The sequence below is a fragment of the Miniopterus schreibersii genome (assembly GCF_964146895.1).
Source record: "Miniopterus schreibersii genome assembly, chromosome: 12".
Taxonomy (NCBI): Eukaryota; Metazoa; Chordata; class Mammalia; order Chiroptera; family Miniopteridae; genus Miniopterus; species Miniopterus schreibersii.
In genome coordinates, this window is record NC_138112.1 from 6107660 (window position 1) to 6121372 (window position 13713).

A 13713-nucleotide genomic window follows, 5' to 3' on the forward strand; every position below is an offset into this window, starting at 1 on the left:
CTTAAATTCCAACAGCTTACACGAATAGTCCTGTGAAATGGAACAATTCACTGTTGTTCCTCACTGTCAGATTCGTACATTTGTGTATGTCTGAAAGAAGAAGTCTGTGAGGGACATAAACCCCAGATTACTGACCGATAGCAGGGATCATTTTAAGCAGAACTTACAACCAAGAACTAAGGTAATGTTTTCATAAACTTTCAGGAAGTTGTACGAAACCCAATAAAGGTGCAGTATATAATTAAAGTTTTGATGTATTAATTAGACAATCTGAGAGCTCACTTGGAGATTAAAGGACACCAGATGTGTCAGGGAGAAAAAAATTGACGTGCTTTAGGTAAAATTTAAAATCAAAAGCCTTCAAGTCATCTTATGCTCTATTACAGCAGAGTGATCGCTCAGTTCAAAGTCTTGCTGACAGTTAACACATTCGGTTTGATCATCTGGGCTTAGAATTTTTTGCTCTTTCATATTTGCCCTTCCCTTTTCCCCCAAATAATTTCAGAGATGATAGAAGGATATACGGTGATCAAGCATCTGACAGAGGACCCCTTTGGGATTCCTGATTTTGAGGGTCAAGCCTCATTTATACTTAGTTCTCTTGTTTACAAGACGGAAAACGTTCTTTCAGTTTTATCACCGTCGTCCACTTGGGTCAAGCTTTTAACATGAGCAAAGGCAATGAACTTATTAATATTGATAAGTTGTAAAATTTTATTGACTTTAAAAAAATAGAATCTCAGTAAAACCTCTCGCGCCTGGACCTTGATATTTAGCAGTGACATTCTCTCTTCTTTGTATAGAAGGAGACAGAGGAAGCAGCCTTGCCTCCTGCTGGGCTGTGTGCTGCAGAATAGTGGAGTTAACGGTCCTGCAGCCCAGGAGCGGGAGCACCCTCCCCCTTGGCCTTAGGAGCCCTTTAGATAGAGCGGCGCCACCTCCGCCTTCCTCCCGTCTGTCGAAGTATAAAATGAAATGACAACTGCCCACCCTCGGGTGCTGAGTTGGTTTAACTCACCTTTGAAGTTGGACCAGGTTGGGGGTGTCCCGTGTTTTTATTTTTCCTCCCTTCTCTCCTTCACATCTCATCACTCGTTCACTTCATTAATACAAGTCTCTCCTTTCTCAGCTCTTCCAACCAAGGCTTTGGGATGAATTCAAAGTCATAAATCTTTGGAGGGAGACTTCTGGTTTTCAGAGGGAGCCGTCGGACAAACATCTCCGCGTCCTCACGCCTCTGCTCGTCATTACTGATCATTGTTGTGTTCAGCATTGTGGGTTTGATTTTCCTTTTTTTTTTTTATCCAGATCCCCCCACAACTATCCCTCCTCCCACAACAACCACCACCACCACCACCACCACCACCACCATCCCCACCATCATCACAGGTACGGTGCCTTCATTGCCATGGAACGGTCCTGAATGTGTGTTGTTTCCGGTATGTATAAGGAGGCCTGCGCTCCCTGACGTCCTCGGGTGTCACTGCCCCTTGATTTTACCACTTCAAAGACTGTGTCCTCGGGTTGAATCTTGAGGACTTCAGAAAATCTTTAGCATTCGAGCATTTACAGCTCATTCGAGAGAACTCTTGGCGGCGCCTTTGTTTAAGCGCAGCGCTAGGGAGAGGGCGCCCGGCGCGGCCCGGGCTGAGCCGGGCTGGCGGAGCGGTAAGTATCCTGGCCTGGGTCTTCTCGTCTCGCCTTCATCTTAGCCACGCGAAGGGAGACACCCCTTTACCGTGCCCGCGTGGGCCATGTCCCCAGGGCAGCGCCATCCTCCTGCTGACCGCGCGGTTGCCCGTTTGTGTCGCCTGGGTCGCCCCAAGACATTGGAGGGAGGCCCTGCCTTTGCCGCGCGGCCCGTGAACCGTGGGGGGCGAGAGGCAGCCGTGGCCGCTGCGCCCGCCGCGTTACCCCTGCACTGATGCGCGGGCTCCCGTGACCGCTGCCTCCCGTCCGACTGTCACTGAGGGGAGGCGCGCCACCCCCCTCCCTGGGCTCCCGCGGCCCTCGTACTGCTCGGCGGTGCCGTGTGGGAGCCGGAGTCCTCTGTCCACCAGGAGCAAAGGGTCACGGCGCATCCTGTCGCCTAGACACGCAGGATTTCCGTAGGTAAGGCCTTCGCCACCCACTGTTTACACAGAAACATGTCAAACGATTATTCTGTGAGGAAAACCCCTCTTTAAAAAGTAACTTTCTCTTCCATTCTGCTGTCTGGTGAGACCGCAAGGCCCGCCCCTGAGCCGCGCGCCCGGGTGTGCGGCCCCCACGCCGGGCTTTCCTAAAGGCACTGCGCGGCCATCCCCCCGTCTTCCTGGGGAAACCCTCTTCACCACCCTAGGTGTGGCGCCATCACTTGCGATGACTTTCTGGAGACTTCAGTTTTCACAGGAGTCAGGGAGACGTGATGGCAGTCAGAGTATTTACGGAAGGAGGAGTCTCATCCGAACTCGGGTTTCTTCACCTTTGCAGCGGGCAGGGGAACAGAGAGATCTTGACGCCACTAGTGAGGATGTTTTCGAATGTCGGTTATGAAAACATCGGTGCCTTAACTTAAGATCTTCTGAAAACCCATCAGTTGGTCTTTATGTCTCACTCTGAACTCAGCTCTATGGAGGCTGCTTCCTAAATTCTTGTCCGTGTGTATTTCTGCTTTAGCTTGTTTTGGTTTTTTGGCTCCCCTGCGTCTCAGTAAACTCAGTTTGTCCGTAGAGTGGATGGATCCTCCCCGTCTAGACCATCGGCAAGCACAGTAAAGGGGTCCCTTCCCAACTCCGGTTCCCAGGGCAGCTGTGCTGCCAGCTGCACGTCCTCCGCCCCAGCCATTGGCCGGCCTCACCTCTCGTCTGGGCGGTGTGCCTCCTTAGGCCTGCACGCGTGTCACCAGGTTTCCAGTCCCCTGGGCCGCCCTGTGGGTGTTGGTGTCAGTTCCTTCGCCCGAGCTCCACTGGCCCGCACGTGGAGCCCCGTCCCTTGCGGAGCACCTGCAGCCATCCGTTCCGTTCCGTCTTTGTAGGGTTGCCCAGGGTGCGCCAGCCTTTATTAGCTCTCCTGTAGCTGGTTCCGTGGAGAGCTAGCCAGGGTCGCAGTTCAAGGCAGTTGAGGCCTCGCTCACGGTACAGACACCATGGCTCTCTTTCATGTAGAACAACACTTTCCATTTGGGGCTGGCCTCTCTCCAGCTTAGGCTTTTTCTTTCTCTAAGGCCTGTCTTCACGCTCCCTAAACTAACCCCCCAGTCAGTCTCAGCAGCCTGGCAGAGGCGCTGCGGGCCCAGCTCTTACCCCTTCACCCCGACTCCAGCTGGTCTTATGTCCTCCAGCAGCTCCTATTCGCTGCTGTCAGCTCAGACTGCAGACACCCCACTTAAGAGGACATTTTAAATAAACAGTGTCGTATTCCCGTCCACCAAAGGCATCTATGATAGGACCTTGTCCTGGCTTCACTCTCTCTGCTCCTGGACTCACTCTGCTCCTGGCTTCTCAGTTCAAGGTCATGCAAGGTGATCTCACAGGCACACTGTAGCTCCTGGTGTCAGCAATTGAACCTTCTGTGCACACAAATGCACTTGTGGTCATGAATTCCCAGGTCCTCACTGGCACGCCCAAGAGCAGCTCAAGGAAAATCGCCACTAAAACAACACTGGAGAATCTGCTGCCTTAGTGGGTGTGATCTTCTAGGCTTACTGTCTTAACAGGCAGTCTTACATACGTTTATCTCGCCCAGAAAGTACACCTGTGGAATTTAACATTCGCTCCTTTCTCCAAACAGACTAAAGGTTATGAGCTGAATGGTTCTGTGTCTCACGTAAAGGTCCAGGCTTCCTAGACTTGGATCGGTTCCTGCAACATTTTCCAAACTGAACCTTGACAAATGTGCAGCTAAATTAATTTCCACTCTTCTCTCTTGCACTCTTTGGTATATTACAGCCACCATTAGCCTTAAAAGCTTCAACAGCTAAATCCAATGACAGTAACATAAAGCCTGAGCTTGAAGAAGCAGCAGCAGCAGCCCACAGTCATCTATTTCTTCTCTCCCAGGCAAATGCAATAACTGAAACCCATTCCCCAGGTCAGAGTTTCATTACAAGGAAATGTACAAATGCAGTAGAAAAATATTTTTAAACTCAAAAGGCCATAGTTGATTTCTGGTTTCTCTGAAGAAAGTGTTCCATTGTTACCGTCGATCTTCTGTAACCAGGACTATCCCCGTGTTAGGGAGGCAGACTGTCCTTGAGCTCCCAGTCACCCAGCTCCCTCAAAGCAGGTTACAGCTTCGTCCTGGAGACCCCTGAAAGGGCCTGTGCACCCAGCCTGCGTCGCTGTTGCCCCCTCGGAGTCGCAGCGGGGGTGGGCGGGAGCAGCCGGCGCCGGTCCTCCCCGTCCTGTGCGCAGGGGCCTCCGCGTGAAGGCAGCTTCGTGGGGGGCGGCTGTGCAGGCTCTGCTGCACTGAAAGGAGTGCTTGCTGTCAGTTTGCCATGTCGGCGCTGTTATGGCCTTACAAGCATATAAGGGCATTAATAGCATTAGAATCTTTTTCCAAATTAAAAACAAACCCACCCAGGGGTAGAAGTGGCCGGGAGCCACGCGGAGCCTCGGTGTGACCTGCTCTTAGCGTCTTTGGTGCCTTGCTCTCCGTCAGGGACGTTGACCTTCAGCATGACTTCCTGTTCCAGGCATTGCCATTGGCAGGCACCCCTCCTTTCTCCCTTCTCTTTTTTTCTTTATCATGTCAGGTTGTCCACGTGGTTTCATTCGTGAAGGTCTGTGCTGTCATATGGGGGGCAAACTGCGTGATTGACATTGTCCCTGCAGCCCTCTGTCAGCACACAGAGACTGCCGGCCACTGCTGGGTAAGAATGTTCATACAGGCTCCCCCGAGAAGCCAGAGCCGAAGGAAAGCCGGCCCGAGGGGCGGGGGCGTTCGGCTCGCTCCGGACTTTCTGAAGTTAGTTGGCTTCGTGTGTCAGGCGCACTTGGACTTACCTGTTTCTGCGCTTGGTGACAGCTTTCGCCCGTCTGCAGTGCGATGAGCTTTTCCCTCATCACCACAGGAGAGTGCGGTGCTCCCCTCCCTGGTTGCGGGCGCACCGCTGCTTCTGTCTCGTTGCCCGGTCAGAGGCTCGCCCTGGGCCCCACAGAGCCCAGCACTCGGTGCGAACACCCTTCACAGCGCTTGTGTAATGCTTAGGCCAGGAGGCGCCCAACCTGCAGGCCATACTGTGTGTGCGACCACCATCAATTAAAAAGTTAAAATCACCTTAGAATGAGAAATGAATAGCTGTAGGGCCAAATTCAGAAATACTTAGAAATCCCTTCATAAGAATGAAGTAGGTCATTTCTAAATGAGTTTTTCTCTTTTTAAAATACATACCCAATTAAGTATTTTTTGTTTCTTGGAAAAGAAACTGGCAGAGTTTTTCTTATGGGTATCTAAGACCTCAAGACCGTTCAGCTGGAGACAGTGAGCCCCGCCCTCAGGCTCACGCCCTTGCTCTGGCTTTCATAGTCCAGCAGCGTAAGCTCCGAGTGTAGTGCAGTTCAGATGCCACAGGTAAAGAAAGTGGCACGGCCCATGTCCTTCAGGAACATCTGTAGACTGCGCCAAATGGAGATGCAGACCACAGCGCAGGCTTGCAGTTTCTTAGGTACAGAGAGGAGCACCCCTGGGTTTGAGGCTGACTCGGGCATGGCGTGTAAGCTGCAGCGGGAAGCTTTCCCCGCGGGCAGCCCCTTCCCCGGGGCCGGGCCGCTGGCTCTTCCTTGGCTGGTGGTGGTCGCGTGGTGCAAGGGTGTGTGCCTGCCTGGTTTTAGGGGTGCATTCAACAAAGATCACGCACCGTAATATGCACAGCCCTGTGCGAGTGCCTGTGGAGCCAGCAGATCCTTTAGCCCCTCAGCGTGTGGCGCGGGAGGACTGCCCGGGTTGCGTGCACGCCACAGCAGGAGGTACGTGGGCAGGGCCCACAGCGGCAGGGGCAGAAGACAGGCGAGCGCCAGAGGGGGAGGGCAGGTCTGTGCCATCGAGGAAGGGTAAGCGTGAGTAAGAAGGGATGGCACAGCCACCTCCCCTGCCTTTCAGGGCCTCGTGGATGAGCCTCTTCTCCCCGTAATTATCCTCATAGGATCCTGGGTCTCCTTCCCTAAAGCAGTGGTTCTCAACTGAGGGCAGTGTTAATGCACCAGTCCCTCCAGTGCCCGCTCCCCACCCCCCACCCGGGGCCTTTGGCAGTGTCTGGAGACGTTTTTGGTTGTCACAACTCAGAGTACTAATGGCATCTAATGGGTAGAGGCCAGGGGTGCTGCTAAACACCCTATAATGCACAGGGGGGACGCACAGGAAAGAATTATCTGGCCCAAAATGCTGACTGAGAAACCCCTCCCTAAAGGGAACCAGATGTGAATTTTCTAGGGACCTTGGTGGCAGTCTCATTCTGGCAAAGAAAAACCTTTTTATAATGCCTTTGGGAAGTGAGATGTCAGAGGGAAAGAGCAAGATTGGCAGGCGGGGAGTGGGGGGGACGGAAATAAGAAAAGAAAGAATGGCATTTTGGGAATGAAGCCTGAAGGCCTAACTTGCTCCAAGCATCTACCTTCAGTGTGTGTGTTTATGTTCCAGGCATATATTAACCATTGTTACTAGAAAATGCTCATCTTTCATCCTAGAATGTTTGCTAAATTGCCTTTTCTCTGGAGTTGGCATCTGCCCCGTGAAGACGGTTTTTCATTCACTGTTTATTGAGTACTTATTGAGTGGTCCTGATGTGCCAGGATGCCTGGTGACAAGAATATTGTTAGACACTAGTAAATACTCGTGTGGCCTTTTATGAAATGAAAGTTTTGCCCCAAAAGAACATGACCATTTTTTCATACTGTCTTAAGTGAGTGCATTTTTATTTTGCTGATGATTATAAACCTATTACAAACAGCATCGTAGCCTACCAGGTTTTGACCCATACTGATTTATGAGGGAAGGGAAGCAATTAGAACACTGCAGTGATAAAGCTCATCTGATTCTGCATTTTTTTAAAAACAAGAATGAGAGATGGAAAGTGAGGTTTTTTTTTCTAATGTTTCTGTCATCATTTCCATACTTATCTGCAAGCAATAATATCATAAAGAGGTTTCTTGGGATGAAAAGTGGTAGGTAGAGCTACCTTGGGCGTGGAAATAGGGACTTGGCGGGAAGGACCCAGACCTCGGGCGTCTAACCCAGGATGAATGTTAGCTACGGCCGCCACTTCCCTCTCCCACCACCCCCAGTGCGGCACCCTCCTCTGTCCTCGCCTCCCTGCGCCCTGCCCTTTCTTCCACCAGCATTCACACACAGCACGACAGAGGGATCGTTTTCCTTGTTAAATGAAACCACTGTACAGGTTCCTGTTACAGTATTTTCAGAACATCTGGTTTTCAAATGAAAAGATCTCAGGGGCACAGCAGCACCAGGGAACAATTCTGCAGAAGCTTTTAACAAAACTTGAAATTGTTTAACCAAAAAAAATCCCTCCCCTTCCTGCTGCTCTATGACACGCAGTCTCTGCCGTCGAAGGGGAGGACTTCAGAGGTGAGAGAGCTGTGTCGTCACTCTCAGATACGGCCTTTAGCTGCCAGTCTGTTCCTGTCCGCTTCTCCCACCCCCGGTAAATGGGAGTTTAATTAAAGCACAACATAGACACGTAGACGGAAAGAAAACTAACCAAGAAACCAGTAGGAAATACATTTCAAAGTTTAATTTTCCAGCACGTATTTTTGCTTTCAATAAATCTCAAATAAGTCTAAGTAAATAAATAAACAAAAGGGGACAGCTGTATTTAATCTATATTGGCCAGTGCAGCACAACTATGAAAATAAAATTATTAGGGGGATTCCTTTCCTGCCCTAGTGTCTGGATTTAAAGCAGCTCCCTAACAGAAACTGAAAGGGAATTCAATTAAGGAAACCCATCGGCTCCTTATTGACTTTAGTTACGAAAATAAACTGGGGGAAAGTGTATTAAAATATGTCTGGACTGCTTAGTATGCTTTCATTTAAGCTTATGACAATCAAAATGGGAGAATTTAAATTCTTTACAATTAAGCTCAGCTTTCGAGCAGATTGGGTTCTCTGGGTTATTACACTGCATTTTTTAATGTACACCCCGCTCGCTCCCCTCAAAGCCCCCCTCAACGCAGCCTTGCAGTGACTGCATCGGGGAGCAGGAGCACCGCAGAGCAGTTGGAGAAGAAAAAGTATTTAAGGTTGTGAATTTAATTTTGTTCTAGGATTTTCATTTTCATTTATGGCACCCGTTGTGTTTGAGACCACGGACTAATTTATGGATTAGTTTTAAACCCCCAGTCTGTCACACTCGATGAACAATTCTAAGTTGGAGAGAATCCATATGAAAGGATTAGAATTTGCCACAGTGGAGCTTACACATGACTGTTTCAACTAAATATTGCCCAGCTGCCTCTCAGGCAGTCACTTTTTTTCTACTTGGTTAAATGGCTAGTGTCTCTAATCTCACACATTGTTGGGGCCTTTTCATTTTGTGAATATCACATTCTGCAACATGAAATATAGATGATGTTTAATTTATTCAAGATGGGGTCCCATAAATTGCTTGTGAGGCTGGGAGACTAAGAAGAAAAGTCAGTATTTAGTGAGAGGCACATCTTTCCGATAGCCGTGTGGGCGCACCCTCGGACACCTTGATTATACCATTAAACAGCTAGAGAGGGGCTGGTAAGAATGGGCACCCCTGTGGGGTTTTCAAGGACACTGGGTGGTTTTGTGTTGACCATATAAAATAAGTGTACAATAAATTCGCCTTCACTGTAATTAAAATTAAAATAGAGACAAAAGCTCGGCGAAGCCTTTTTAATCTCTAACCCTGCACCACCGAGAGTCCAGCTTAACTTTCTGGGGCCTGTTTTGCTTGATGGCCCTGCTCAGAGACGAGACGAAACGAAGTTCAAAAAAGCCCTTGTTATGGCAGTTAGGCACTCTCGTTTTCAGGCTAATTACAGCGTTTCTAACTTATATTGGGAGTTTACTATTTGCAGGTTGCCTGAGAGTGTTGTCAAACAATGCAGTGACCCCACAAGTTGATTCGCAGGCGTGGGCCCGCGCATCTCGCCAGCCTTCTGATGAAGATCCCTTGTCAATCCCACTTCACGGGCGGCTCTCGCTTCAGAGCCGGGCGTCTGGTTTCCGCAGGAAGCCGTAATGCAATTATGGAGAATTAGATTGTGTCACAGTGCTCTCCTGCGGGGAGCACAGAGTCACTTCTGAATAATTGTCTTGAATTCTTTACTTGAAATAGCCTTCTTTTCAGATAGCACAGCAGATGCTGTTAGAGAAATGGGGCGTGCGACTCCGGGGTACACCCTCGGTCTTGTGAGCTCTGTAGCCAGCCTGTTTCTGCTGCTCTGCTCCCTGGCTGGCCATGGTTTTGCCCTTACCTGCTGCAGGGACTCTGTTGTTGGACTTGAACCTGTGTTTGCCTTGAACTGTTTAGAACGTGTTTTCTCCTTCCCACCCTCCCTTTCTCCTGCCCTTTTGGGTGCAGTGATGGGTTTCCCGTCCCTAGAAAGGGGAAGCAAGCTGTCCTGTGAACTTTCCTTAGTCTATTTTCTCGTAGCTTCACTTAGTCTAACTTCGTCATAAAGCTGACGCAATGTTGTGATGTAGGAAGACAGTAGATCCGGGAGTCATTGGTTAATGCTAAGCTATTAATTTTGAGGACTCTAACCTTTAGGTTTTACTCCACCTCCTTGCTTTCATTTTGTACTAATGATTTACCTGTTGAAAATAAAGCATGTTAGAAATGCTACTATAAAAATAATGAGACAAAGTGTTTATTGCTTCTTTTAAATGTTGGGAAGGAGCCAGAGCCTAGCTATAAATTGTATGAGAATGCATTTCAGAGTTTCTGTGCAAATGTGCATTGGATTTTGCCCTTCAAATTGGAAGCATCTCAAACTAACATTTGACTTGGATGTTCAAGTAAAGAGGTGTCAACTGTGTCATGAGAATCTGGTGTAGATGTTTCAACTGTATAATCTGGGGTGTTTTTACTGCTATTTTATGCATACAGACTTGACTTGTAAGTATCATGTTCTGATGTGGTGAATTTTATGCTTTTCTTTCCTTTATCTGTTCTTCAAAAACCCAGCTAAAAGTTATATTAAGCTACAGTGGCCTCTCAGACCTCTGGTTAATTCTCACTCCTTAGAAGGGCTCTGATTTTTTGGTGGGATAAGGGCCTAAGGAAAGTATGCCAACGAAAGGGAACACCAGTGCGGATTCGCCTGTCATATTCATAAATGGGAAGCACCAGGCTCGTCTGACAAAAAGAAAGTTGTGTTTAGCATCCCAGTGCATTTAAACATTGCCTATGTTGAGTCCAAAAGAGTCTTTTGAAATCCCCAAAACTCGTGAAAATAATTGCCAACTAAATAGCTGCATTATAAACAGGACAGGAAACTCCTGCAGTGTTAACCCAGAGCTCCACGTCAGCTAGAGGCCACCGGCGCCCTGTGGGTGTCACCACTTCCTTCTGGCCAGAGGGGAGCATGGAAGGAAATGCACCTGCGAGACGTCGAACTGAAACTAAAGCCCAACCGGGTAGGTTGACATTAGTGTGGAGTTGGCCAGAGGAGTGGTGTTAAAGTGACACTGGAAAAAGAATGTCACCATGCATTTTGTTAGATAGTTATTCCACTTCCCCTCTAGCCAAAAATAGAGAGCAAATTTATTGAGCGCCTTGGGAATTTCCTGCAAAGTGGAGCTGGCACCACAGGCCTGGGTTAGGAGCCTGGCAGGAGGAGGAAACTTACCAGCATGGAACTAGAAGAGCAAGAGACAACCGCGTTTACTCCACAGCAGGTGCCTCTGGCAGTGAAGACGTCCCTGCTGCCTCCTGAGGCAGCCACCAGGGCGGGACTCCTGGCGCTCACAGCGGCGAATGTGGCTCTGAATTGTGAGCAAGTGATTGGCCAGAGACTCTAATTTTGGGAGTGTCTCATGATCAGAAGTGGCATTTGGCAAATTGTGTTGACTTGGGTGTTTCCGTGACAGACTCCTGCCCCTCGAGTATAACGTAGTAAAATCCGCAGGGTAAGGAATGGATTAGTGGTGTGCGCGCCCATGTGTGTGTGGGGGGTGTATGTGGTGTGTGTGGTGTGGGGGGGTGTGGTGTGTGAGTGTAGGTGTGTATGGGGGTGCGGGGGTGAGTATGTGTGTGTGACGTGTGTGTGTATGTGTGGTATGTGAGTGCAGGTGTGTGATTGGGGGTGTGGGGGGCATGTGTGTGTGTAGAAACTAATCTGAAAACCTTGAACATGTTCATCCCATGGCCTCCCAGTTAATTGAACTTTCCAGCTGAACTCTGCTGAACACCCTGGATGGGAAACTTGGGCCCGTAGATTCATCTCAGGCACCTGGGCATAAGCCATGAAAGGACCAGAAAGTGCAGTGGAGTCAGTGAGGCCTCGCCGCAGCCCTGACCCGCGTGCCGGGTGGGCTGGGCTGGAACAAAGGCAATGTTTGAATGGATGAGCCCATCGCTCTGCTGGCTGCCGACCCAGCTTCTCGGTCACGTCCTGAGCCTGATGCTGAGCTCACACTGGTGTTTCTCGTCACGTTGCATGTTCCCTGACTACTGACCGGCAAGTAGGTGTGTCCCGGTGAGACCCCAGAACCAAAGGGTGTACTGTGCTCCCCACTGGCTCGCAGCTTGGAGCTGAAGGCATGTCTTAAAACAGTGCAACTCACTTCAAATGCTTTTTGCTTTTCATTTATTATTGCTTGTCACGCGATGTTCTTTGAACGCCTGCTCATATATTATCTGTTCCATTTTTTTCCATTTTCCCTTTTTTTGCATGCCGTTCCTCCTGTTTCTTCCCTTCCTCCAATCCTCTGTTCCCGTCTGTAGACGCCACGGCGACGACAGAACCCGCAGTTCACGGTTGGTATCACATTACTGTTTATCTACTTCCTCAGCACTGCTGAGAGGCAAGGCAAGCCTGGGAGAAGGAGGAATGTAGTCTTCAAGGGCAGCCCCGTCCCGAGTAGACGATCTCATAAATATACCGTAACTGCTAAAGGCCTGACAGATGTGGAGTCTTGTCATTTCTGTTGCGAGTTCAGTAGCCAGTGTTGCAACCTGAGGAGGCCTCCTCGCCGGCTGGGGTGGCAGGAGTGTCAGTTGCACGTGGCCCTTAGTTACATAACCCACCAGACACTCAAGTACAGGGGACTTCAGATCACTAAAATTCACCTACAAATTGTAGCATCTGACTGAAGGCCCAGCTGCTTTCTTCGCATACAGGCTGGAGTCCCAGGTGCCTTTGGAAGAGGGGTCGTGTGTCATTAGCAGTTGAGACTGAAGGTCAGGGCGAAGACTCCTGCTGAATTCAGGAGATGGAGGAGGAAGGCCACCGCCTTCTGTTAATTGTGCCCTGACCCTCTACCCTCTGCTTCACCCTTCACCTCTGTGTGCACAAACATTTATGTTAACATTCGGCAGGAAACAGCTCCAAACCAAGAATGACACAATATACATATTTTAACAGCATAAACTGGGACTTTAAAAAAGTCACTTGTGTGTAGGTAACTTGCAGAAAAAATATTAAAAAGTTAAAATATTAAAAAGTTCGGTTAAGATTTTAACCAAAAGGGGATAAAAGCAGAGTGAAGCTTAGGATGGGGAGTGGGGAAATCCTTTCCCAATTCCACCACTGACTTAGTGGCTTGGAGTAAGTCTGTTAACAATTTACATCGCTCCAATCAGAAAATCAGGATCCTATTTCATCTGTAGATTACTTATTACTTAGTGCTGATACTGTGCTTGGAGACAGATATGTTAGTTAAACAGTGGGCTGAACTTTAATAATTGAATCCAAGGGAATTGTTTGGTAAAGGACCTACTTAAATCACTTTGCATGTTGTGCAGTGTTGAAATCTATCACCAAAATGACAAGAGGTGATCAGCCAGCCCTGGACTGTTCATTCAGCTTTTAGAGAAGCATCTCTTCCTAGCACAGACTGGCTTCCTTAAGTAGACCTGCACCTGAGGACTTACCCATCAGAAATCTCTTAGCAAAGCCTGTCCTCTGTGAGCTGGCCTTGAAGGGCAGGCCTTGACGCTTGGCCCATCACCCCCAGACTTGGACTTGCCGATGAGGAATTCTAGAAAGAAAAACAAACTTAGGTGTGGAGCACTATAGCCCTCCCCACGCCCTCCCAGCTCACCCTGCCCTTTCCTGCCATTTGCACAAAGGGAAAAGTTCATAAAGTTAAAGGGCCAAACACACTGACGATCATGAGAAATCAATTAGGTATAAAACTTCACTTTCTGAGGTTAATGCCCCATAGTGCTTGTTACATCTCCGGGACCGCACTCCATTAAGCTCAGTTATTTGTAGGTTTCATCATTAATTGAGCACTTCCTGACTTTTATCGATTATCCTCAGAGCTTTGAGGCCCTTTTAATGTAGCTCAAGAGATCTTGTTCTCTTCTTTTAAGATGCTTTACGTTCTGAGCCCCCCGTAGTTAACTCTGGGGTCAAATGTAACCGTAAGGTTCCTGAATTCTGTGAGATCTTTGAGGAAATTCTGATCATTTACCTCCTAAGACTCCAGAGTTGGGTTTTCTGGATCCGTTCCCTGCACTCCATGTGCTTTGTGACTGATGGATGTACTTGTGTGGGGTGTTTCTTCACAGTAGCAA

At 48.8% G+C, this 13713-nt stretch overlaps 1 protein-coding gene across 4 annotated transcripts in view; it reads left to right on the plus strand.

Moving 5' to 3' along the window:
- CADM1 (cell adhesion molecule 1) overlaps window positions 1-13713 on the plus strand; it is a 322197-nt gene that overhangs the window by 291725 nt on the left and 16759 nt on the right. For 3 of the 4 annotated variants that reach the window (XM_081155505.1, XM_081155506.1, XM_081155503.1), the window contains 2 exons: window positions 1309-1389; window positions 11917-11949. In XM_081155505.1, the coding sequence (XP_081011631.1) occupies window positions 1309-1389; window positions 11917-11949 (114 nt within the window). The remainder of the gene's footprint in view (window positions 1-1308; window positions 1390-11916; window positions 11950-13713) is intronic. The other variant, XM_081155504.1, reaches the window with a different exon arrangement.